This window comes from Silene latifolia, chromosome 6 (assembly GCF_048544455.1).
Source record: "Silene latifolia isolate original U9 population chromosome 6, ASM4854445v1, whole genome shotgun sequence".
In the NCBI taxonomy this organism is placed as follows: domain Eukaryota; kingdom Viridiplantae; phylum Streptophyta; class Magnoliopsida; order Caryophyllales; family Caryophyllaceae; genus Silene; species Silene latifolia.
In genome coordinates, this window is record NC_133531.1 from 125,178,735 (window position 1) to 125,206,387 (window position 27,653).

Here is a 27,653-nt window from a genome sequence, read left to right on the forward strand (position 1 = left end):
TTTTTTTCCGAAATTATCCATTTTTAAAGGTATTTTCGACATAAATCATTAATCCGTTGTAATTATTGTATTTATTTTATCGCATTGTTTGTATGCTTCCACATGTAATTGAATCTAAATCCCTACTTCGACTCAATTGTATGCTAAATTAATTGTTCACCGACGTAGCCTAATTCTCACATGTTAGGATCAAAACTTGGATGTTGTATTGCATGCATATAATCGACAATATATCGAGTATAGACGATTTTCCCTAATCATTAGTAGAGGCCGCTATCGAGGCGGGCGGGATTAGGTGTTCGATCAAAAGAGCTTCCTAATACGTACCCTCACCCCTTACTCCAGATCTGTAACACCCCGATTTATAAAGGAGCCTCTAGCAAGACATTCCCTAATAAACCGGACTGTTACCATCTCGGTTTCCCGAGGTAGTGATTAACAAATTAAACTCCAAGGCAAATTACATAATTTCTTTAACTTAACTTTTTACAAAACCTCATTTACATCAAATTACAAAGAACTAACATAAATAAAAGTGAAAGTCTTATAAATGATGATCTAGCTACTAAGTCTTCTGATCCAGTGTCTCACGCCCATCAAGCTCCCATCCTATCCCATAAACCTGTCAAGTCTGCTCCCCAATATTTGGATCGTCATAGGTGTTCACGAATACACAGGGTCAACCACGAGGTTGAGTAGGGAATACAATGAAACAACAAACTATGATATGCATGCTCCTCCGTCACCTCCACCTCCATCTCAACTCATATCTCATAACCCGAACGCCATGACCATACCGATCCCCGGTAGACTATATATCGACCGTAGCCGATCCGATCCGCACTCCTTGTTGAGGACACCAGGGCAAGTCTGCAGAACCCGCCTGGGCCTTATCACAACATCATCATCACCACACCACGTCACCACAACATCCTCCATCTCCAATGCATATGAATGCTCAAGAAATTAATGCAACACAATATGTATATCATTGAACTGGTAAATCATAGAATCATGCCGGTTACCGAATGTTGTTAAAATATACTCAATACGATCAATTCAGTCAAGCACATTCCAGGATATGAATCATAACATGAATCAACAACCACGAATCACGTCAACGTTCACAGTTTGGTCATATGAAACACAAACGAGTCAACACAATTCAACAACAACGATAATAAGTCAAGTGTATTTCCCTACCTTTTCGCAATCCAAGCACACAAGCAATCAATTATGATCCTTGACATATCCATCACCTACATAACATAATTATGTATAATTACCACCTACTCAATTAAATAATCATGCACATAACCTAGACTCATCATAACTTAATAGGAATATCAACTTAAAGAACAAACACGATTTTTCCTTATTTTCCAGCACATTACAGACTCGGAATAAAATACATAACTAATTCCAGAAAACTCAAATTGATACAAGGCCAATTGGATTGGAACCCCATGAGTCTTTGCTACAAATTATATCTAACGTGTTTTTCTCAAATTCCAAACTTATCAAGAGTTTTCACACTGATTTCCAAAAACTGACAGAAACCGTCGCATAAAAAGTATTGATTCATAAAACGAGTTTAAAACATTATTTTGCAGTAATTCCAAATCCTATTATCATCTAAACTATACAAAGATGATGTATGAAGAAGCCTCATAACTGAATCGACATAAAAATTAGGGTTTCAAATCATTTTCCACAACCAAATCAGATTCGCGGACTTTTCAGCGACATGTTCATAAATAAATCACCTAGGACAAACCATAAAGAATTTGACTACGAGATTTTATATGCATAAACTAGACATCAAATAAACAGGACTCTCTTTTCAAACTTTTTGAAGACGAACAATTTAAAACAGTATAAACAATGGAATGAAATCGACTTACAAACAGGGAAATCGAATTAGGTTGGAATCGATGAGAAATCTTCAATCAAGTGAAAGGCTCGACAATTCTTCTTCCTCTCCCTTTCTCTAGGTTTAGAAATGGTTTTATGAATGATAAAATGAAAAGAGGGGAGAGGGAGAGCGGCTCTTAGATTAGGTTTAGGGTAAATGGTGGTTACATGTTCCGGGTAGGGCAAATGGGTTAAACGGGTATGGTCGTTGGGTAAATGTAGATGGGTAATTCTTGACCCAAAAGACAAAATGTGATGTAGCCCGACTCAACATATACGATATAAACCCGACTTAATAACATTCACGATATTACGATGCAACCAATATAAAATGTATAATACTAATATATAATAATATCCGTTTAATCGATTATATAAAATACGGGGTATTACAGTCTACCCTCCTTAAAAGAAACTTCGTCCTGAAGTTTACCCTCTCTACCAACCAACGCAAACGAATTATGAAACGCATATACAAAAGTATGTAAGGCACCCACCAAATTGAATATTAAACGCAGTATTACATTCCACCCTCCTTAAAATAAACTTCGTCCCCGAAGTTTAACCATAACAGAAACACATCATGTAACACTCCAACATAACCCACACAACGCATAACCAATATAGCCAAACTGAGAAATCACGCATGAAAGTATAAAGATTTTACAATCCTACCCTCCTTAAACATGGTTACGTCCCCGTAACCTTCATTATTATAACAAAAGTTCTCAAACTACGCTAACAATCGAAAGAGGATAAAAGATTCACAACTCACGCTCAAGTTACTAATCCCTACTAAAGACAATCAATATACAAGCTCTCTCAAGAAAGCTACAGTTACTACTGCTACAGCACATCGCCACGGATCGGAGCAAAAGCCACGTTGAATAACTTAAGATATTTCAGTATTAATCTAGACACTCTTCATATCAATCAATACATGCAATAACATTCACAGGATCTGCTTGTCAATCTAATTTATACATTACTACTCAGGTTACAAAGATGAAGATGCCTAGGTGCTCACATATGGTTCATGTCAAATAACATCGTTTCATCAAGGTTACTAAGCAAGATCACTAACGTAACATACCACGATAATCCTATCCGGCGTATTCTCGTGGCAAAGATATTTTCCAAGAAATATTGGTAACATTTATTCATGTGAATAATCAAATTATGAATGGAACAATGTTTTACAAGGTTACCAGTAAAAATCATTAGTAATTATTCATTTCACTAATCATTGTAATCTCATACCTTAGAAACATAGGGAATCAATCAACATAAGAAAAGAATTAGGTCAAAACTTAATAAATCGATTTATGAAAATTTGTAACCTAATAGGTCCAAATCGACTCTCCTTTACATAGTCATTTTGTACTGATTTAGGTCAAGACACGTAATCACCCATAAAATGAAGACAACCAGTTTCGCAAAGACTTATTATCCTAGAAATATTTTTAATCCTCATAACAAAGGGTTTGGGATTTATTCACGAATGACGAACGCACATTGATTGGCAAATTTTACAAACTTATTGGTCGAGTCAATCAAGCGAGTAAACAGCGATATTGGAAAGTTAACATACAAGACTATCATACATAAAATTTCGTTCTTGGTGTTAAATATATTTAAACTGCACCCAACACAATGACATAAAAGATTAAATGTATTTAACTACACCAATTTCAACATACCATGTTAACACATAACTCACTTAAATCACCACATTACATTTCCCGTTTTGACATTCGTAACTAACCACAACCCACCAATTCACTACATGAACGAACAACATGACCAAATTAACCCACTAATTTATGACTCCGTTCTAGCTTCATTCCTCCAGACTAGCAAATATCATGAAACCATACAACGGATAATCGGGCCGGAAATCTCATTCCGAATTTATACTCACACGACAAAATTTAACTTCATTTTCAAAACTTTTACTTTCATACTGGACGGTGAATAACTTTCTTAACATAAATCTTATAACAGAGCCGTCCATAGAATCCATTTTGACTTACTACGAAACTCAAAATCGATAAACTTAATTCAATTCCTTCAAACAATACAAGCTTAGGTGTCGACTCATATTTCATAATTTATGTGAGTTCATCTTATTCATTTCAGTCCTATCTTTACTAATGAACGACTATTACCTCAACATCAGGATTTTAGTTGCACTTCTTTACTCAGTTATATTCACGGCTAACACGACTACAACATTTAATCGGAGACCTTTTAGATAGTATACATTCCCTGGTGACGTCTCATCAAAGCATACGATTCGTACCATAAAGTAAAGCAAGTAACTACAAATTAAATGTGTTCAATCAAATTTTTACCTCTTTATTATAGATCTATTTATCACAGGTTGCATGGTCACACAAGGTATAAGTACCAACTCAATTACATGTTAAATTTTAAAACGATTTATCACGTCATAAGAACTAGAAAAGAGTCTAACCATATAGTCAATATAAGAAGATTATTAGTTTAGATCGGAGGCACACTATAAAATTCCCAGTTAAACTCCTTACGGAACCATCGATCGTAAGGCCATGAGTAATTAACTTAATAATGTAGAAGTCAAACAACTGAAATTACAATTGAGTATTAATAGTTATATGATTCACAATAACAACAAAATTACTTCCATATCACACATATGTTTAACATTTTAGCAACCATACCATTCAATTGTATCCATCAACTCAGTATAATTCATTTTCAGCAACAATAAAAGATATAGCATAAACAACTTAAACATGTACATATACCATCATATAACTTGTAAAACATTATCTATGACAAAAGATTAGTAAGGTGAACAAGTTCTCTGGTTTGCACGGTTTGAACAAATAGGCAACTCGCGGCTCAATTAAACGTAACTATAACGACTATCATTTAAACATACGCATGACATGTGAATCATCAAAGGGTTATCTCATTATAATTCGACGGTTCGAGAATATATTTCGAATATCGCAACTATATCGTAACTATATCAACTATATTTCAAATATCGTGACAATTGCAACAATCACCTTAGCATTTCATGACCATACAACTATGAACATATCCAATAAGGAACAACAACACTATTTTATTATCATATCATAAGTTTAGGTTCAACTGAAATAAATTAATGCAATGAAAGTAATAAGTATAACTATAGGCACACAGACTCACATAAAAGACATGAAAACTCAGATGACATCCTACATGTGTGAACATTTAGACATACTCATTACTACCATCCATGTGTAAACATTTAAACATAATTATTATAAATATTCACGCGAGTATATTAGAACAATCAAGTTAACATTTAACGCCACCAACTTTACTAAGATATGACAATATAGTTTTATATTTATATATATCCGACCACTATACAAATATGATGAACATACCAGAGATATTACAACATGCCAAACATATATAAAATATGCAACAACTGGACTCGTATAAAATATTTCAACATCGATTAAGGATCAGATTAAGCTATTCAATTTCACTCATACTATCATGTCAACAATGTTATAAACTAAACTTTAATTTTTTATCACTTGTTAAGATACATAACCAATGAATATGTGTGCTACTATCATCATATAGGTACACTATAATTTCACATTAATAAGGCTCATGAAATAATCGAACAACTGTATGAAAACTCAACATAGAATTCACATTTAAAAAGTTATGATTCACGTTGTAACTTCCAAAAATCACGAATAAATAACCGTTTAACGAAAACTTGAGTTATATTACTTTTTATAACATACAGAGAGTTAATAATTTGTGAGAAAAAGAATGAGGTCCAAAGCTCAAGAATTCAATTTTTAAAGGATTCTACAACTCAGTTGGTCCAAACAAGTATGTGACAGCAATTGGTCCGAAACTTGGGTCAGTTTGCAAAACTTACCATTTAATATAGAGACATCAAGAATTTTCTTGGCTTATCAATTTGAAAACATATGCGAATCTTCTGATCGATGGAGTTGGAATTATGCAAAAATTATTAATACAATTTAAATGAGGATTTTTACAAAATCGTTGGTCAAAACATCACTGCACAGGAACTTCCTGACCACAGCCCACTAAAATATTTATTACTCCTAATCCGTAAATCCTATAAGCATGAAACCAACGCCAAATGAACACTAACTCACGAGGCTCTCTCTCAAAAAATTTGTATCCATAGGCAATAAACAGAAAATAAATGGCAGTAAGGTCAATTAAAGAGTAAAAGCAAACAAAACGAGTTTCAGCACTAGGTCATTCTTTACTATGTTACAAGCTCTTATGAGCATACTATGTATACTAACCCATCCCAACTTAAATCTCACACTTTTTACTTACGTAAACATCTATCCCATAGAATCCCTTCGCATCTCGATCTACTCCTTACATCTAAATCACGATTGCTATGACTAGAAACATGCAATTCAATAGTGTTTCTGATTACTATCACAATACTATACTAGCATGGCTTCGGGATCACATAACCGCATATCATTAGACATAATAGTACTATCGACACATCATTCAACATCCATCCAGATAAATATCATCAATTCGCAATTATTTCTACGCTCACGATTACCACAATCCAACACTTCATTGACTATCAACCTGAACACGAAAATTTATTTCTCATCTCCACAACATCATATGATCACGTCATCATTCATACAAAATACTTACCGTAACGTTGTCCTGCAGAGTGGTTAGAATATATAGGTCTTAAGGTGTACACCCACTCGATTATATCCAAGGTTTTCCTTCTAACTACCCCATTCACTCGATTTCTCTCGGGTTACCTGGTTCAAAACTGAGAGGGCAAAAGAGCACGTATTAAGGGCGCCTTCTTAACCGCACTGTGAGCTCCTAACAGTTCCTACACCGGGGTTCATTTTATTTAGACACATCCTATGTTCATTGGGTTCATTGGTTTAGGCCTGAGGATCGTTCGCTCTGATACCACTTTGTAACACCCCGATTTATAAAGGAGCCTCTAGCAAGACATTCCCTAATAAACCGGACTGTTACCATCTCGGTTTCCCGAGGTAGTGATTAACAAATTAAACTCCAAGGCAAATTACATAATTTCTTTAACTTAACTTTTTACAAAACCTCATTTACATCAAATTACAAAGAACTAACATAAATAAAAGTGAAAGTCTTCTAAATGATGATCTAGCTACTAAGTCTTTCGATCCAGTGTCTCACGCCCATCAAGCTCCCATTCTATCTCATAAACCCGTCAAGTCCGCTCCCCAATATTTGGATCACTGTATTCGCGATATACAGTGGTCAACCACGAGGTTGAGTAGGGAATACAATGAAACAACAAACTATGATATGCATGCTCCTCCGTCACCTCCACCTCCATCTCAACTCATATCTCATAACCCTGAACGCCCACCCATACCGATCCCCAGAGACTATATATCGACCGTAGCCGATCCGCGCACCGAATGTTGAGGACACCAGGGCAAGTCCCGCAGAACCCGCCCGGGCCTTATCACAACATCATCATCACCACACCACGTCACGTCACCACAACATCCTCCATCTCCAATGCATATGAATGCTCAAGAAATTAATGCAACACAATATGTATATCATTGAACTGGTAAATCATAGAATCATGCCGGTTACCGAATGTTGTGAAAATATACTCAATACGATCAATTCAGTCAAGCACATTCCAGGATATGAATCATAACATGAATCAACAACCACGAATCACGTCAACGTTCACAGTTTGGTCATATGAAACACAAACAAGTCAACACAATTCAACAACAACGATAATAAGTCAAGTGTATTTCCCTACCTTTTCGCAATCCAAGCACACAAGCAATCAATTATGATCCATCACATATCCATCACCTACATAACATAATTATATATAATTACCACCTACTCAATCAAATAATCATGCACATAACCTAGACTCATCATAACTTAATAGGAATATCAACTTAAAGAACAAACACGATTTTTCCTGATTTTCCAGCACATGACAGACTCGGAATAAAATACATAACTAATTCCGGAAAAATCAAATTGATACAAGGCCAATTGGATTGGAACCCCATGAGTCTTAGCTACAAATTATATCTAACGTGTTTTTCTCAAATTCCAAACTTATCAAGAGTTTTCAGACTGATTTCCAAAAACTGACAGAAACCGTCGCATAAAAAGTATTGATTCATAAAACGAGTTTAAAACATTATTTTGCAGTAATTCCAAATCCTATTATCATATAGACTATACAAAGATGATGTATGAAGAAGCCTCATAACTGAATAGACATAAAAATTAGGGTTTCAAATCATTTTCCACAACCAAATCAGATTCGTGGACTTTTCAGCGACATGTTCATAAATAAATCACCTAGGACAAACCATAAAGAATTTGACTACTAGATTTTATATGAATTAACTAGACATCAAATAAATAGGACTCTCTTTTCAAACTTTTTGAAGACGAACACTTTAAAACAGTATAAACAATGGAATGAAATCGACTTACAAACAGGGAAATCGAATTAGGTTGGAATCGATGAGAAATCTTCAATCAAGTGAAAGGCTCGACAATTCTTCTTCCTCTCCCTTTGTCTAGGTTTAGAAATGGTTTTATGAATGATAAAATGAAAAGAGGGGAGAGGGAGAGCGGCTCTTAGATTAGGTTTAGGGTAAATGGTGGTTACATGTTCCGGGTAGGGCAAATGGGTTAAACGGGTATGGTCGTTGGGTAAATGTAGATGGGTAATTCTTGACCCAAAAGACAAAATGTGGTGTAGCCCGACTCAACATATACGATATAAACCCGACTTAATAACATTCACGATATTACGATGCAACCAATATAAAATGTATAATACAAATATATAATAATATCCGTTTAATCGATTATATAAAATACGGGGTATTACAAGATCTCTGTGAACATCCGTGTTCATTGGCATCCACGAGAGTCATTCTAGACATAGAATACTAAGGGTAACGAGTTCTTGGTGTTCATGTCACTACTTTGTGTCTTGACATGACACGAGGTATTCGAACGGTTTCCAATTTTCCACAATAAATTGGTGGCGACTCCACAAATGCAAACGCTTGTTTCCCAAGCGCCCCCGTGGCCCATGTCCACAGGTCCCTCATTACCCTCTTAAACCCCGCCCATGGAATTGCAGGTTGGCCCAGACTCCTATAGTATACCCGAGCTCCTTCCCTCTCGTTGTGGCACCATACCCCAGCTTTATCCCTAAGGTAGAACGCAGCTTGTTCCACCATCATCTCCCCTGGACAACGAACCACCTCTAACACACTCTCCATCTCTTGGTGCCAGTTGTCAAGCAACTTAGGCTCACCAGTGTCCTCATAAGTAGTAGGGTTAAAGAGAGAAATGGTGGTGCTCAGACGTTATGCATCCACCGGTTTCTCTTTCCCTTTCCCTACATTCTTGAGTGCCTCCATGAGTACTTCTTGCTGCTCAATCATCCTATAAACCTCTTCGAGGCTCATCTCTGAGGTCTGAAGATACGCAGCTGATCTCTTTAATTTGACGGCATTTTAAGTTGATATAACTAAGACAAATGTAAGCACATAGCCTATGGCTCAAAAAAAATATTACATCCGCCAATGAGGTACTCGTCCGAGTATCTGAGGTACTCGGTCCAGTATGCCAACTAGTTGGCCTAGTACTCCGAGTCCACTAGCTGATCAAAAATACACATAAAGCATACTCGTTCGAGTATCTCACGTACTTGGTCGAGTATCGCCCCTACTCGGCCGAGTGGTCATATTCCAGTAGCTACTGCCAAAAACACAACCTCCTCCACTCGGTCGAGTGACAGGTTACTCGGCCGAGTACCCGCTACTCGGTCAAGTACCTGCCCAGCTCGGCCGAATCATGCCAAAGACGATCTACCCTTCAACTTAACAACACACATATACGTATACAACTTCCTAAACATGTTACTATTCAACAAAAGCCAAGTAATAACACTCAAACATACCTCATTCCATCTATATCACATCAATTCATCCACTTCTCCAAGTTCATCCAATTCACATAACCATCCATTCCATCCAACACTATTATAAGAAAATACACAATACATACAACAACTCCATTGAAAGCCCGTAGTGACCGGCTCAAAGTTGTAAAGGCCAAATTACGACCTTAGGACGTCTCCCAAGCCTTTGCGGTAGCTCAAAAAAAATTCTACCCGGGTTCATTTTAGTTAGACACCATATGTTTATTTTGTTCATTGGTTTAAGGTTCCAAAATCGTCGCTCTGATACCACTTTGTAACACTCCCATTGTAATACTACGGTTTTATGAGTCTCTGGGTACTCTATCGAGTGGGCCTTACTCTGTCGAGTAAGGGTGTTTTGCATTTTAAAATAGTTTCTGACCTGTAGGGTACTCGATCGAGTAGCCTTGGTACTCGATCGAGTATGCGGCACTCGATCGAGTACGTCAGTTACTCGATCGAGTAGCCCGGTTTACGGGTAGTGTTTTGTCGGGTTTTGTTAATAATGCGATTTAGTATTTAAACCTTTCCGTCACTTTCATAAAACGCTTTTACAAACTTAATTACTTTGAAAAGAGATTGCAACCTACGTACTTCGCGTCCGTCGCATTATTGACAAATCCCGGAGCTTGGGAGGTCGGAATTCATTGTTCTTTACACTCTTGTGTTCCTTGCGTCGAGGGTAAGATCTACATACTGTTTTTATGGTATTTCGTTAAGGTTGTTTAAACCCTAATTTAGGGGTTTGGGGGTTTTGCTGTCTTTTATGATTGTTAGTAATTGTATGATCATATGTTAGGAGGAGGATTCGTAAAGGAGGCCTTTTGATAAATTTGTTGAGACCATCTCGATCAGTATTGCATTCCAGGTAGGGTTTCCCTACTCAGTATTAGTCACATGATGTGTTGGTTGTGCTTTGTGATTGTTGAATATTATCGTACGAGTATTGTGATGGTTGTTGGTTTTGATTGTTGATTGTTGATAGTAGTTGTGGTTGATTGTATCTGTCTGTGTTCTTCGGGGTGCGTCCCTGGCTGAGTGGAGTCACTTGCGGGAGTGGCTTCACGCCCATTATTCGCCTTCTGTGGAACCCGCCACTGTAATACCCGCCCTTTTAGGGAGCCTTTGACCATCGTTGACTGTCCTTGGGAGCGGGAGTAGTCTTAGAAGAGTATGTCAAAACCATCTTGGGGTGCGTGTTAAGAGGGGTACTCGATAGAGTAGAGGCTACTCGATCGAGTAGCTAGGTTACTCGATCTAGTAGGGGGCTACTCGATCGAGTATGTTGGGTACTCGATCGAGTACCGGGTTTTCAGCGAGGGTTTTATATCGCGTTTTGTTAAATCCGCAAATCACTTTCGCCACTTTCCTCCTATCCTTCAGTCGCCTCTTTCCCTTCCCTTCACCTCAAAACCTCCATGGAAGCCTTTTTGAAGATCCTTGAACCTTGGGAGGGCGTCACTTGTGTCGGGTAGCGGTCTCTTGCTGAGTTTTCTCCCTAATAGGTATGTCATAATCATCATCCGTGTCCTTGTTCTTTTAATTAGGGTTTGCTTGTTAAGTAATAGATATTTGTATGGTGGTGATAGGCTTTGCTTGGTCGCTGAATAGGTGGTTTGTCAGCATGGATAGGTTGCAGTGCTTAAAGGTAGGTTCGCCTACTCAGTTTCTGTAGATGGTCTAGTGTGTCGGTCGTTGTGATAGCATTGTGACTGTTTGGTATAGTGATTGTATTGTGATTGTGATTGTGATTGCGGTCGGTGGTTTTCGAGGCGTGGCCTCGGCTGAGTGGGGTCACTTGCGGGAGTGGCTTCACACCCTAGTTTCGCCCTCCGTGGAACCCGCCACGGGAGGGGATGTGCACATTAATGGACAGGGTTATCGCTCGTTACGATGAGCGGGGATTTGGTGGGTACGGCTGCGGTCCCCCACTGGCAGGGCTGGTCCAGTGGACAGTCAGTGACAAAGTTGGTTGGATTGCGGTAATCGCGTTTGGGACTGATAGTATTGTTTATATTGATAATTGTAGTTGCCACTGTCTTATCTTATCTCAGTACTGACTTTGTGTGGTTGTTTGTTTGTTATGTGTCTGCCGTGATCCCTTATGGTGAGCAGTCGGTCTGAGCAGGTGTTGATGTTGTTGATAGCTGGAGTCCGGGAAGGGATGAGTCCTCACGAGTGATGATGGTCATAACGAGTAGTCTCTGAGTTGTATCTTTTATTTCGTTTGTTGGTTTAAATCACTTGTAATATAACTTAATAGTTCTTTTATTGACGTTTGATAATTACTTTCCTCGGGCAACCGAGATGGTAACGCCCTTATATGCTAAGGAAGGCCTAGTTAAGGCTCCTCTGAATATGGGGGTGTTACAGCCACAGAAGGGATGTGCACATTAATGGATTTGGGTTTATCGCTCGACGGAGATGAGCGGGGCTTAGGTGGGAACGGCTGCGGTCCCCTACTGGCGGCGAGGAGTAACCTGTTGCGATGGGTACTCTGGCAGGGCTACACACTTTAGTGTGTAGTCAGTATTGTGGAGTTAATGATGGAGTTCGGAGTATATCTCGTGACGATTGAGTCGTGTCTTTGTTTATTGTATTGTTGAGTTATGTAAATTGTGTGATTAGTATCGACCCCGTTTATTGTTTTAAAAATCGTGGTGATCCATTCGGGATGGTGAGCGGTTGTTGAGCAGGTATGAGTCGAGATACATGGGCTAGCTGGGATGTGTCACCTTGAGATGATAGAGTCTTCATTCGTAGCTTGAGTAGTTTGTCGACATTTCATTTAGTTGTTTAGACAGTTGTTTTGGGAACTTGTAACCCGTATTTTGGGTATTTGGTTTTGGATTGTATTTATTCACTAAACTTATACTATTTAAATATTGTTTCGTTATTGTCTTATGATTATCATTACCTCGGAAAATCGAGATGGTGACATCTTTATACCTGAGTGGTCCTGGTAAGGTACTTGGAGTATGAGGGTGTCACACCCATACACCAAGGTACCTTACTAAAACCATCTTAGCATATCAAGATGCTACCATCTCGGTTTCCCAAGGTAAAATATATTAAATAGACCACCCAAGAACATTTATGAAAAGATAACGAACAGTATAACAAAGGTACAACTGAAAGTTCAGCCAAAACTGTTTACAATAAAACAACTAAAAGGACTAAGGTATAAAATTCAGCAGAAGCTACCAAAGAAAATGATGCTGACTCGACCCCCATCAAACCCCGTAACCTCTCCACAGCTATACCTGCTCAGTCAACTGCTCACCATCCTGGAATGAATCACCACAATTTTGAAAATAATAAACGGGGTCAATCAACTGTATAATCAGGATAAGAATTCACAACACAATCAATACAACCAAACAATTGTAGTATCATTCTCCAACACCATTAACAATCAATAACCGGCTACACACCTAAGTGTGTAGCCCTGTCAGGTTACCCGTCGCAACAGGTAACCCTCACCGCTAGTGGGGGACCGCAACCATGCCCATCTAAGCTCCGCTCATTGCAACGAGCGCACCCAAATCATTAATGTGCACATCCCTTTGTGACGGGAGCCACAAGAGGCGAACATGAGGTTGGAACCATCTTTCGAACATGGTGCCATCACAACAATACCAATCACAATATTACTCAATCAATCTCAATCCAACGCAGCATATTAATTAATCAATCACAAACAATCTTAAATTAATTACGCAATCGACTGAGTAGGGAAACCCTATCTTATTCGCAAATCTGAATCAACAACAATAAGGATGCTAGAATTGTTCTTCTATGAACCCGTCACCTGTAAGAATCACAACAGTAAAATATCAAAAACTATACTAATCAACCTTTACCCCCATCCTCATCAATTAGTGCAAACCCTAAAAGACAACCACAAATTGATTAACAAGCACTAGATACTTACCAACAAGTGTAGACTCACGATCGATCAATAGTCATGAGAGTGTTTAGGGTGATTAGAGAGCTGAGGAACGTAGTTTAGGCTTTTATAAAATTCTCAATTAGTAAATGTTAATAAAAAAATATATATAATCTCTAATCACCTTAATCAAACCGCGAAAATTAGTCCCGTTGGACAGGGTACCCGGTCGAGTACCTGGGGTACTCGGCCGAGTACGACCTACTCGGCCCGAGTATCTCACAACTCGGTTGAGTGTTCCCAAACCAGTAGCCTGTTTAAAAATACTCGACAGCCTACTCAACCGAGTATGGGCTACTCGACCGAGTAAGCTAAGACCAGAAAACCATAGTGTTACAAAATTTACCCGATCCGAATGATCTGCCCAAATTCGAATCGCACTCGAATTAAGGACCCGAATCTGACCCAAAACCCAAATTAATTCGACTCAAATGTTTATTATCGCAAATAGACCGTTATCCGAAATAATTTGAAAATAACCCACCCGAAGATTACCTGAACCACCTATACCGATCTGAAATCTTTCAAACCCGAACAACCAAACAACCAGAACCTGAATTGACTTGGCTCGAACCCTGTCCGATTGGCCCATTTGCCAAGTCTAAATTTAGAGGGCATTGGCAATTCTGGGGGTGCATCTGAATATGGGATACAACTCAATTGACGTGGCAAATGGCTCAATCAGGTCGGGTTTGGATCGTCCTTTGGATCGGGTTATTTTGGGTCTGTCACTTATTTCGGATCGGGTCAGGTTGGGTCGGGCCGTTTCGGGTTCCGGGTCAATATCAAATGTATTGTTGCCTGGTCATTTCGGGTTGGCTCGGTTACTTTGGATCTGGTCATTTTCGGATACGAGTCTCTTTGAATCGGGTTTTTTCTGGATCACTACTTAAAAAGCTTTAATTATTTTGTAAAATATACCTTTTTTTTACAAAGTTATTTATGTAATAAGTAGTGTTATTTGACAAATAACCATTTATATAATAATATTAAGTATAACATAAATTTATTTGTTTTGGATAACTTTGGATCACTTAGAATGTGAACGATTATGGGTGGGGTGATCTTGAGTTAGAAGACACACAACTCCCACCTTAAATCAGGCTTTTTGATTTATAATTTCGACATTTTATTGGTTTGAATATAATTTGTACTCTGTAATATACTTACTCTATTTCATTTATTTGCATACATTTTTTGAATTATATGAGATGAATTTTAAAATAAAAATACGATATACAATTTAGCATATAGAGGAAGTAATGATAACTCGGCTTCAGGTATGTAAAAATCATGACTTAATTTAGATCATAAATCACTTTAGGTCCTTTTACCGTTTTTTAAAAATCAAGAGTTAATTGTTCTTACGTCTCATTTGACACTAAAAATAATAGAAAATGTTAAACACGTGTTTAAATTTCCATTATAAAAATTTTAATTGATAAAGAGATTATTTCACAAACAACTTTAATCGCTTCGTTTCGGGTGGCCTTGGGTCATGTCGGGTCGGGTGGTTTCAGATCGTGTCATTTTGGGTCGGGTCGCTTTCGGGGTCCATCTAGTTTCGGATTGGGTCTCAGGTCGGGTCAATTCAAGTTTTAGATTATATTCAGGTTATGCAAGCTCGGGTCATTATCCGATTTCGGGTCAACCTTATTGAGTCGGGTTATTTGTGCCTGACCCGTTTTGTCAGGTCCATATGCAAGTCATATAACTTCTCCCATAAACCTATACATATATGAAATTTAGTTGCGCAAAACATCAACCTCACTTTCTTGGTGTACAGAGAGATGAGAGAGAAAGCTCTAATTTCTTCATTCCTTGTTTTATATTAGATTTTGTAGTGGCTAGATCTAAAAAATCACAAAATAATCCCAAAAGAAAAAACTAATAATAAGTCGAATGAAAAATGTAAGTTGATCGAAGATGAGCTATTGGATACGAGTGACGAAGAAGCGACACTCTTGAATTCGAAAACTGCAACAAGATATCTCTTATCATATATTCTTGAGCTGGATCAGGATGAAAATCCTAAAGATTTGGAGGAAGACGTTGATGCGGTGGTTAATCAGCAAGATGATGGAACTTGGACTGAGGTGATGAGTTGGAAGTTGAAGAAAAAACTGTAGAAACTCGATTTTCCTGTTAATTATTTTTGTGCCAATATACAAAAAGCATCAAGATATGAACCCATATGACTGTAGGTTGCAACTATAACACCAAATTAATAAAGAAAAAATAAGTAAACAACATCAAATCTATTTAAAAAATAAACTAAAACGTCACAAAAGGAAATGATTTAGGGTTAGTCGTTAATCAGAACATAATGACCGTGGATTAAGTGGATAAATGAGTAAATTCATTTAGTATACCAATAATTTAATAAATACAACTATATAAATGTGCAACCCAATAATTTCACTTTAAAGAAACCTTACAAGGCTTAAAAAATCATTCTTGCTCCAACAACGAATTAGTATTAAATTTTGCTAGCACGAATAAGCATTAGGATTAGATGATGAACATGGGAGAGCATACCAAGCAAGCAATGTTGAAGTGCGAGGACGAGTTTGGTGTTTTTGTACGTAAGAAACATTCCTTCAGTGTTTCTGTACGTGGAAAAAAAAACCTTCTCATGTAAAATAACTCTTGAATTCAAAAGTCAAAATCATCAAATATAAATATGATTCTAATAAAAACATGAAAATTTAATTAGAGAAAAATTGTTGAAAATATTTCACTAATTATGGTAAATGTGAGTTTGTATATCAATCATTCATGATATATTCTCAACAATCTTTCTTTTTTTAGATTATTAATGTGTGTCTTTATGTCACACGTTAGAAAAATCGAATTATTAAAAGACGTTAATAAGAGAGCCGTTTATAAGTGGAGGAGGTAATTAGGAGGGTAATGGAAGGAGTATGACTTAGGATTAGGTAATGAAAATTTACTCTTTGATTCTTTTCATTTTTCAGTTGTGCGTATTATACTCAATTTACTACTCAACTAATTATTTGTAGGTAATTATCGAGATAAAGGAATGGATTTATTTGTATAGCGGTAGATGGCAATTTAGGGGTGTTTCCATGTGCTACGTGACATTCAATTGGAGGCTCAACTTGTCTTTTTATATTACTAGTTGGTTGCACCGCGCGCGATGCGCGCGGTACCCCAAGATATACGATTTTTGCCTTTTGAATGTTTTGTAATGTTTAATTATAAATTTGTTTGAATCGATTTTATGATACGTAGTTTTAAATAGAATAAGCTATCTTGGCTTCATTTGGCATTCGAATAGTAGCATTATATTCATTGCTCGTAAATATTGGTACATTGCATTAATCTAACATGTACATCTGAATAAAAGCCGCATAAACATTTCCGTATGCAGATATTTCTTCTCCATTAGCTTCATAATCTGTTGCATTTCTGAGAACAATAGAAACCGGTACATATTCTACATTTCTTGTTTCGAAGTACTGTCGATCATGCTCAGTCGCAATCCACAGGTATGGTTGGTATCTCTGAAGTTCTGTAGACGCTGTGGTTTGGAAATTAGCGCGACCTCGATTTACTTTCTCAAACATTTTAGATAGCTTGAAAGCCGAAATGCATTCGTCAGTTGAAGACCCAAACTCGATTATAACAACTCTTGCAAATTCATCTTCATTTGTCTCCCAAACAATCCTGATTTTTTTGACTAAGTATCCAAGGCTTCTAAGGGTATGTTTTACTATTGTGAAGCTGTTGCAAACATACTTGCCATTTTCATAATGGCCAGGTGCATTTGCTAAAACACAGGAAAATGGTTTAATGTAGGCGGTAGACATAATATTTGTGTGGTAGTGTATGTTTTTGGTTTCTGGTAAAGTGTTGGAATGGTTGTTTAGATATGAATATTTATAGGCAAGTGCTTCGTATATTGTTAGCTTTTAACTTAGGCATTGAAATTGTATATAATTTGTATATATTCTGCTACATGTGTTGTATAGTAGGGTTTCTGTTTCCTTTTTATTGGAAATTGTTATGTATTGACAGGCATGCTGCTTACTTTTGGTTGTGCAGATGGAATCTGGTCGTCCTTTAGTGCAATATTGTCTGGCCGTATCAGTAAATCATTTGCTTCAAATTTTAATTTGTTCTAAATCAATTCTATTAAATCAGGTTTGGTAAATGACTAATTGTATAACAAAAATATGTTTATTGTTTAACATTGTTGATGAATACATACTTAGTTGATGTTATTTAGTAATTCCATATTTTTCAATTCAAATTGCTATATTTATGTAGCTATACATATTAATATCATCGTCTTCGGCCATGTCTTTCCCTTGTTTTTTCAATGCATACGGGACCTTTACACAGGTTGGTTTACACCCAAAGTACTCTGAATCTCGCCTTGTAGCTATTCAAAGATATGGCCCTTGTTCTGGCTTGTAAGTTGCATAGTAGTCTTCTCTGCCACGCCCTACTTGTTCGAATTTTTCAGCTAATTTGAATGCCAACTTGCAGGCTGTATCATCTTCACCAAACTCAATTCGGACAATTCTATTGAAATGTCTCGCTGCTGTGGAAGTCGTAGTGCAGATTCCTTCAATGTTGTATCCCTGGCTGTTTAGGATGTTAGCGAGATTGCTTAAATTTCGTGGGACGTATATGCCTCCTTCTATTTTCCCAGGAACATTCGCTAAGATGCAGGTGTATGGGTATACAAAGACATTGGCCATTTCTATGTTTGCAGGGTCTTTTTTGGGGTGTTTTATCTGTGGTTTTGATTCGTTGGATATGATTTCTGTTGTAAAATTGGTGCTTTAATATAGTGGTAGATTTATCAGTGTTGTTTAATATTGTATTGGGAATTTATATAGCCATTTATTGATTCATTGTCTGTTCATTTGCAGTTTTTATTCAATGGTTTTCCTTATTAATTGCATTATAACTTCTGTATTCCTTGCATCTGAATGGTCAGCAATTTGTATACTGAAATTATTGGTTCATTTGAAACTGCACATTCATTGTTAATTTGTGTCCATATGTTTAAATTCTTCGTTAATGTGAAATTGGTATTTTATTGTTAATTCGTGTTTAATGGTCTGCTTCCTTTGCTTTTGGTTAATCAATGGTTATTGAATTAGCTATAGTTCACCGGCGGAGATAGAATCCTTTTTTTTTTCAGATGGATACTGTCATATAAGTATTGCATCTTCTCGAGTTTGACAGTATATTTATATAATTATGACAGTCCTTTTTTTTTTCAAGTTTGAAAAATTATCTTCTCGAACAAATTCAGTGGATAATTAAATTTCAGAACAGGAATTACATAGACAGTAGAATTGAAATTGGAATATTGCAATAGGAATTACATAGACATTAGACAGTTACATTTCATTGAACACAAGAAGAGTGTGAGAGTATGCGCTGTTAGCTTCTCCATCTGCGAGTATTGTAGCTTGATCTCTTACATAATCTTGTACGGGTACATAGTAAACAGTTTCTGGACGGATATACTGATTATCCCTTACTGTGGCCACCCATAGGTATGGCTGGACATCAGCGTTGTTGCTGTTAGACCAGCTATTATAACCATGATTAGCCTTATCAAACATCTTAGCAAGCTTAAAGGCAGAAATGCTATGTTGTATTGTACTCCCGAACTCCACAATCAGCACTCCCGTAAACTCATTTGCAGACCAGACTGGCTTAACCTTTGTTACTAAGTATCCTAGGTTGATCAAGGTATTTCTGAGTTTAGTAAAACTTTTACAGACTCTTTGTCCTTTGTGATAATGGCTTGGTGCATTGACTAAAATACATGAATATGGTTTTGCGAGATTGGTAGCCATTGCAGTTTTTTCTGGGAGCTAGGATGTTGTTGTAAGTGTAAATTTAAGGAAGATGTATTGATTTGTTTGTTGTGCGGATAAAAGATGAGTTATGCATATTTATAAAGACTTTTTTTTTGGGTGGGTAAAAAAATAGATTAAGTATAAATTTTGCCTTTGGTACATGTACAGGTGAAAGATTAAAGGCTTTACTTTCTTTTGAGGCAACCTGTGCAAAAGTACTGATTAGGCCAATGCATGTAGAATGCAGACTACCAAAGCTTGCTGTTTATCCTTGGATTCCATACAGCTTTAATTTTTTTGATTAAAGTTGATGCTGTTCTTTGTTGGTCTGATCTGGCAGTTTGTATAATCAACATTTTCTGATAGGGGATAGACAGAAAAATGGCATTGGCTGTGAATTGTATATCTGTAATTGATTAGACTCTACATCTTTTAGTTTACCGAGATTCCTGTCTAAATTTACTGATGTTTTCGTATGGACAATTCCCTTTTTTTTTTAATTTTTTTTTTTTGGCTGTTTTATAATTATGGCTGATTTATTTGGTATTTGTAATATCATCTGAATTGTAATATTTTATTATCTTTTGCGAATTTGTTTGTGAAATAGCTATGTTCGTTCAGGGATAGTCATTTATAATTATGCAGCATTGTAGCTTATTTGGCATTTTTGGAAGGAGAACGTTCTAAATGCGGTATAGCGTAGCTTAAGACTATTTCTTTTGTTATAGAACACCTGATTAACTGCTAAACTTCATTTCCTGAAAGCATAATTTACATATTTATTTTCAAAAACTTCGCTACTTTTCTACCTTGCAGGAGATAACTAATTCTACGTACTAATGTTGCAACTTCTTCAAAATCTGGCTATGCAACAAAACCCCTGCTAAACTTATTAACCTATTTTGGGAGATGTTTGATTAGGTTAGAGAGACTTCTTTGAGCACCCACTTTAGGATTTGAGTGTGAGAGAGTGAATTATCAAGCACAACTTGTATGTAAATTGGCTTAGTTTGCACCTTCTTCTCAACATGGATAAGGCATTCTTCTTTTTCCTGCATTATATAGAGTGTAAATATTGTTTTCTAACCAAAAAGATATGCTTCTTTTAGTGTTCGTATGTTTAAATGTAAATGCATCTCTTTCGAAAGATATTTATGATAATGGGCAACACCTTTGGAAGCATTGAGTATAGGGTTGATGCACTAATCTGAAGTATTTTTTCTGAATTCTTATAGTTAGCAGTGAAGCAATAAGTTCCAGTGCTATCTACTGCAACAAAGATGAACTTCATCCTGCAGTTATCAGAGGACAGCCATGTTATTTTTGGATGTTTCAGTTTGATGCAAGTGTATGTAAACGATGCTTTACCTTGCTGATGAAATGACGTCCTCTGTAAAACAGAAAGTGCATGTATATCCTTCTCTCATGCTTTCATAACAGCCTGACCCGCATTTGCTACAGCCAAGGTAGAAGTGGATATCTTTCGGCTCAAATTGATCATTTGCACATGTAGCCAGTGCTTTTCCTCTTGGAGTGTATCATTTACCTTAGAGGTAAGATAAATGAATGTTATTAATCAGGTATAATTGCAGAGTTAGAGAATATCTATTTATACATTTCCTAATGCTATTTGGTGCACATACATTAGTCATTAAATGTCAATTTCTCATATTTTACAGTTATAAGATTTGCTTACGTTTTTCTTAAGGAGGCTGTCTATTGTAGTTACAGCACGATCATTGCTCGGATTGCGCACTTCAAATATTTGTTGATGCTTTGCAGTTAGAATTTGTATGTTTGCTTTCCTCCTTTAAATTTTGAAGAAATGGTTAGATTTATTAAACTTTAACGCGCTTTATGTGCGAAGTCACGTGGGAAACCTTACCAGTCACGTAGTGCATCAACCTCATGGACTTCTGGTTCAATAGATATATATGTTGAATGAGTAGTTATAAGCGAGAACCCTGCATTTTTACGACATGTGGTTTTAAATAAGGTTCTAAAAAAGTCATATATTGGAAAAAAAAACAGTTTGCTTTAATATGCACACCCTTTCTGTAGGATGACCTCACAACTGCAAAGCTAACCATGGGAAATGATTGTGTAATGCACTGCAAAGCCTTGCATTGCTCGATAGCCAGTTTTTCCCAAGCCGTTATAAGCATTATTTGTTGAGAACTACACACGTCGTCAAGAAATTGGACTTTAAAAAATGTAGTTCAAACAAGTAATATTTAATCTGAATTCACTTTGTTTAAAGACAATTTACGTATGGGCTAACCTTTGATCAATGATCATAACTTCACAGATATTCTCATAATGGCTATTTTCACAAGAAATTTTGCAGGTATTGTCTACGTATACAACAATTCCTAGAACATATTCAATTTGCAGAGATTTGCGATTAGAAATTAAGCTATTGAAGATATTAAGTTGTTTCCAATCTTTTATACATGAATTAATATATTTTGCAAAACTTATATAATATAATAAATCCTTACCATACTTATGATGAAGCTCTACAGACCTTGGAATAGACGCTATTAAAATGAAGTCAAGTCTCAGTGGATGTTGAGGCTCTGAAATAGGCAGTACAAAGGTATCCTGAGTGAAAATCAGTTCATATATTTCCTTATCTGGATCTTCCCATTCGTCAGCAGGCATCAACTTGAGTTTAAAATTGGAAATTTCATACGACAGGTCATCCTGCATAATATCTTTGAAAACTTCTAGGTCTTCGTCACACAGTACAGTCTGAACTTCAGTTCCCTGCAGCATTTAGATAATCTTATTAATGTTGGTTCCTTATTTTTGTGTAGTGGAATGTTTCCCTGTATTAATTAACATTTGTGCATTCTTAGATATATTTTTTTTGGGGGCAGTTTGGTTTGGTTTTCAACCTATTATGGCAAATTAAAGTTTTCAGAATATTTTTGACTGTGGTACAACTATTTGGTTTTGTCTGTGTTCATTCAGATTTCCTGCAAACAATACTGGACCTTTTTTTTTGGGGGGTTATCAGTTTTTTGGCCTGAAAATAACATTTAGCCATGAATATATGTACTTAAATAATTACCTTTTCATCTTCAAACCTGAATATTTGATAGTCTAGTTCAGAGCCAGCCATTCCTTTGTGCACATTTGTCTTCTCAATGACTTTGAGTTTAATCGAACATCGTCTTGTTTTACCCACAAGTTCTTTTGCTGAACTGCTGCTAGGCTTCATACCATCTGTAAAACCATTGTACATATATTTATATTAGTTAAATGTTATAATTAAAATTCGAATTTGTGATTGAATTATCTTTCATTGTGTAGATTATTGTTAAACCTGGTAGGTTGAGTGTATGTTCTTGTACAGCTGTATGAATAGACTAATTGAAGTTTCAATTTAAATGAACTCTTTATAGTGCTGCTCTGTTACACATGTGTTTCTATAAGCATGGTCCTGTGTACTTAGTATCTTCAAGCCATCCTTTGGATATTGTTTGCTTGCAATCTTAGTTAAAGTTATTTTTATCTAGAAATGTTGTCATTTCAATAGCAATAGTACACTTATACAAATTAAACATGATATCAGGCATTTGGTTTTTTCAGTTGAATTTCAACTTACCATTAGAATAGCTCATTTGCAAGTTTGGTACATTCTTGAATTTTAAAGTTTGGTGTCAAACTGTAAAATGCTGTTCTGACTTTATTTCAGAGTAGTTAATTTTTAATGTCTGTTTTGGCTCTTTTTTATTTCTACATTGTTTAATTTATCTACTTAGGTTGTTTATCTCTAAATTCACCAATTGTCAATCTTCTTTGTTGTTCTAGCTGAACATACGAAAAAACAGGCTGATATAATCGATTAATTCATAGCATAATACAATTAGATTTAATTGAACCTTGTCTCATTGATTTGATACAGCATAATTTTACAAACATTAGTTATAATCTATTGTTCGATTATTAAACCGTAGATTTGATTTCTGAAATCCACCACATTTGCATCAGTCTGTCTGCAATGTGAAAGTTTAGACTGTAGAGATTTTTTGGAGCACCCAGTAGAGCTTTCTGTATCTGGCAAGAGCTGATGATGGTCTGACTTGGATGTATACTGGATTATCCCTAACCTGCCTTTCAATTTGGAGCAGGTATTCCTCTTTTTCCTGCATAAATATTTGTTATTTTGTTGTTGATTTACTATTAGTCTGTAATATACCATCTTATTTATGAAGAATTATCTACGCTTCACAAAACTGGAAATTATACTGGTTCTATGTATATTTGCGGTTGAACTTTGATATCTAACAATCGTATTTTCATTTGTCGTTAAAAATAAATTTGGATGCTGCTAAATTACCTGTGGAGTCATTGAGTACAAAATAGCTGCTTCAACTTCTAGAAGTATCTCTGCATTTTCATTATAGGCCGTGAAAAAGAAACTGCCTGTTTCGTCTGCAGCGTCAAATGTAATCTGCAATCTGTTTACACTTTTTAAAGATATATATTGTGCACAGGTTAATGCATTGTACTGACGACCTCCATACACGAAGCTGTTATTTACCTTGGAGTGGAAATGACACCTACTTTCAAGCAGCTGCTACATGTGTATGTTATGTCTATGGCCTTGTCATTGATTCTTCCGCAGTTGCTACATCCAAGATATAATTGTAGTTTACTAATGTCAAAATTAGTAAGGTCCACCTTTAACCAGTGTTCTTCCTCTTGGAGAGTCTCAGTTACCTGTTTAGTTTTGTACAACTTTGTTTATATTCAACAACAAAAAATAACCGTGAAGTTATGTATGATGATTATTTGCCAAGATGATTGCATACCTTTTTTTGAAACAACTCTGCCATTGTAATAATTTTGCGCCCTTCTTCTGGATAGAGCACATTTAAGAGTTGTTGTTTCTTAGTATTCAGTAGTTCTTGATGTGTTTCTCCTCTGACATTTAAGTTAGGTTAGTCCAACGCAGCTGAGAATGGAGTCTGAAGTATGTTATTGTGCCAGGTCTTACCATGCATTTAACAAAGCAGCCTTGTTCCCTATTGGAGATAGGTTAACCACTGTTTCTTCTGTTGTCGAAAGTGAGAACCCTAGAAGTTCAGCTTAATTAGATGTGTGTTTCATATAGTTTGTTAAAAATTGGTTTTGACTTTAATTCTCTCTGTAATTATTGAAATCACCTTTTCTGTAAGCTGCACGTAGTGATGTAAATGCCACTACTGGAAAGGATGTTGCTAGTGAACACAGATTCCGACATTCTTCAATAGCCATGCCTTCCCAGGCTGTGACTGTTATCAATTGCTCAGAGCTACATGTTTAAAATGCAGTTAAATAGGCTGTTTTATTAAAAAATGAACCAAACACTAAAGACCATGAATAGAGTATCTAACAAATGCACATACCTTTGATCAACAATAAATACCTCACAAACATTCCAATGTTGGCCATTCGATCTAGGTACTTGACAATTGGGATTTACAAACATAAGTATTCCTAATACATCTGCAAATTAAAATAACTTATTTATTTGTTTGCTTCAAATTCAAACTGCTATATAAAATTAACGAAATTTTGGGCATAAACTCTACGAATTAATCGGGCCTTACCATATCTCTCATTCATTTTGATGAGCCTTGGAATGGATGCAATAAATTGGTAGTTGGTTTGGTCCTCAGGTTGTTCATCGAAAATAGGTTGAACTACAGTTAGGCTGTTGAATGACAACTGATACACTTGATCAACTACGGTTTCAGAATCTTCACCAAGCAGGGCTATGATGGTGGGATTGTAAATTTCGTAGTTCATGTTATTAACTATAATATCTTTATACATTTGTATCTCTTCATTGTGTAGGACACATTGCAAATTAGTTCCCTGCAGGGGTAAGAGCAGTTCTTTAAATGCAAAGCTTTACTATTTTGTTAAATTTTAGTCTATTTCTGCAGTTAAGCAATACTGGTATTTTTGAAAAGATACGTATATGACTTGAACTAACTTAACTTCTGTTGGTGCAGTGTATTATTTTGAATTTTAATATTTGCAGATAAGGTTTTTCCAAAATTGAAACATTAATTTAAGAATTTACCTCGTCATCTTCAAATGTTATAGTTTCGTACTCCAGTTTGTTGTTTTGCAGCATAGAATGGATGCTTTGTTTGTCAATAACCTTCAATTTGATAGAATATAATCCAGCATGACCTGCAGCCTCCCTAGCAAGTTTCCTGAAAGAGGTCATTTGAATCTGTTATATTTAGGTTAATGCTATTTTTATAGAGCAATGAATTGTGGGGTTTTTTAGAGCATTATACAAGCATATATTTTGGCTCCCTCTGCGATTGCTTGTTTAGTGGTCATAGAATTTGTAAGTAAATAGGGGCCTCACTTGTATAACTGTATACATATAAGCAACATCAGCATCATTATATTCTACTGTATTATGGTACAACAATACTGTTTTGATGTTTGAAGAAGTATCAGAGTGGGTGTCTGTTTGGCAGGTTTTGACAATTTAATATCATCTGTTTATTATTTTTAAATGCCTTCATTACATATCACAGTATAATTTTTTTTTATTTTTTTGGTACATTAATGATGTCTGTTGCGGGGTTTTTTACGCTTAATTTGTATTCCTTTATTTGTATTCACTTTTTGTGTAGTATGTATAGTTGATTCTGCAAATTCTATCGCCAGTTTAAAGCAAACTAAGGTACTACTCATTTGTCTAGTTTACAATTTGGTTAATAAACCAACAAACTGGAGTCCTGTTAATACAATACATTCGAAATTTAGATTTTTTAAAAGGCTATTAAGTCCAACATAATTTTATTCATCTTGTGCTCTAAAGAAGCTGCTGATCTACTTGTTACTTGTAGATAACTATATATTTGACATGGTTGTCCTTCTTGTGCTTCAGTATGACCAGCTTAGATTCTTAGCCGTTCCATTCATCTGACCTTTGCCATTTGTGGTTGACAGTTGCCAAGTTTTTCTAGTTCTTTGTTTCTAAAAGGAGCAAAATGTGAAGCAATCATTTCTGCACTGGACGGGTGCTTCAAAATGGATAGCAGCTTCTACTTAGAACACATTTCTAGTTAAGCGAGATTTGTTTGATCACCCACTTTAGCACTCCATTCCTGGAGAGTGCTGTTGCAGGCCTTACTTGCAGATAAATTGTAGTTGCCCGGATTCGAGTTTCAGCATCTGTTAGGTATTGTTGCTTTTCCTGCAGTCATCATTTTTGGGCCAGTTAATATCTAGGCACATAAGTTTTGGATATTAGATTAGTTAACTAACACATATGGCAACTCACCGGCTCCGGCATGTTGTATATTTCCTCAACCTTTTTTCCAAGTAGTTTCTCGGAATCGACATTGAACGTAGTAAACATTAATGATCCTGTCATGTCAACTGCTTCAAATGTGATGGTCATCATGTGTTCACGATTTTGGAAAATATTATATAAGCTTTGTGTTTCCCATATATATTTTCGGCAGGGTAATTTGGTTAATTAATTTGTTCATTACCTAGGTATGGAGTTGACACTTTGCCTCTTGCATGTTTCGCAGTTGTAGGTGACATTGTTTTCTTTCTTGCTTGCTGTACCACAATGACTACACCCGAGGTAGAAGCGTATGTCTTTTCGATCAAATTCAGGAATGGATATATGTAGCCAGTGACGTTCGTCTTGCAATGTTGCTGGAGCCTGTGTTTACCATTCAATTTCCAAAAAACAACAATTAGTTTTTCGCCTAAAGCCAAAAAGGTGCTTTAATATGTATAATTCACTAATTTCCACTGAAAACATCTGGACATGTATTTCCTTCACCTGATTAGATAGCAATGCAACATTATTTTATATTGGGTAGAATTTTTGGCCCTC

At 36.2% G+C, this 27,653-nt stretch overlaps 1 protein-coding gene across 1 annotated transcript; it reads right to left on the bottom strand.

The window, feature by feature from the left end:
- Positions 1-23,168: 23,168 nt before the first annotated feature.
- On the bottom strand, positions 23,169-27,206 carry LOC141588618 (replication protein A 70 kDa DNA-binding subunit B-like). The gene is made up of 12 exons (XM_074410049.1): positions 27,084-27,206; positions 26,893-26,996; positions 25,860-25,995; positions 25,381-25,648; positions 25,177-25,276; positions 24,955-25,082; positions 24,798-24,864; positions 24,601-24,712; positions 24,330-24,508; positions 24,126-24,246; positions 23,824-23,931; positions 23,169-23,297 (listed from the first exon to the last, which is right to left on the bottom strand). Exons 1-12 carry the CDS (start codon positions 27,204-27,206, stop codon positions 23,169-23,171), a joined length of 1,575 nt encoding a protein of 524 aa, XP_074266150.1.
- Between the last annotated feature and the right edge of the window lie 447 nt (positions 27,207-27,653).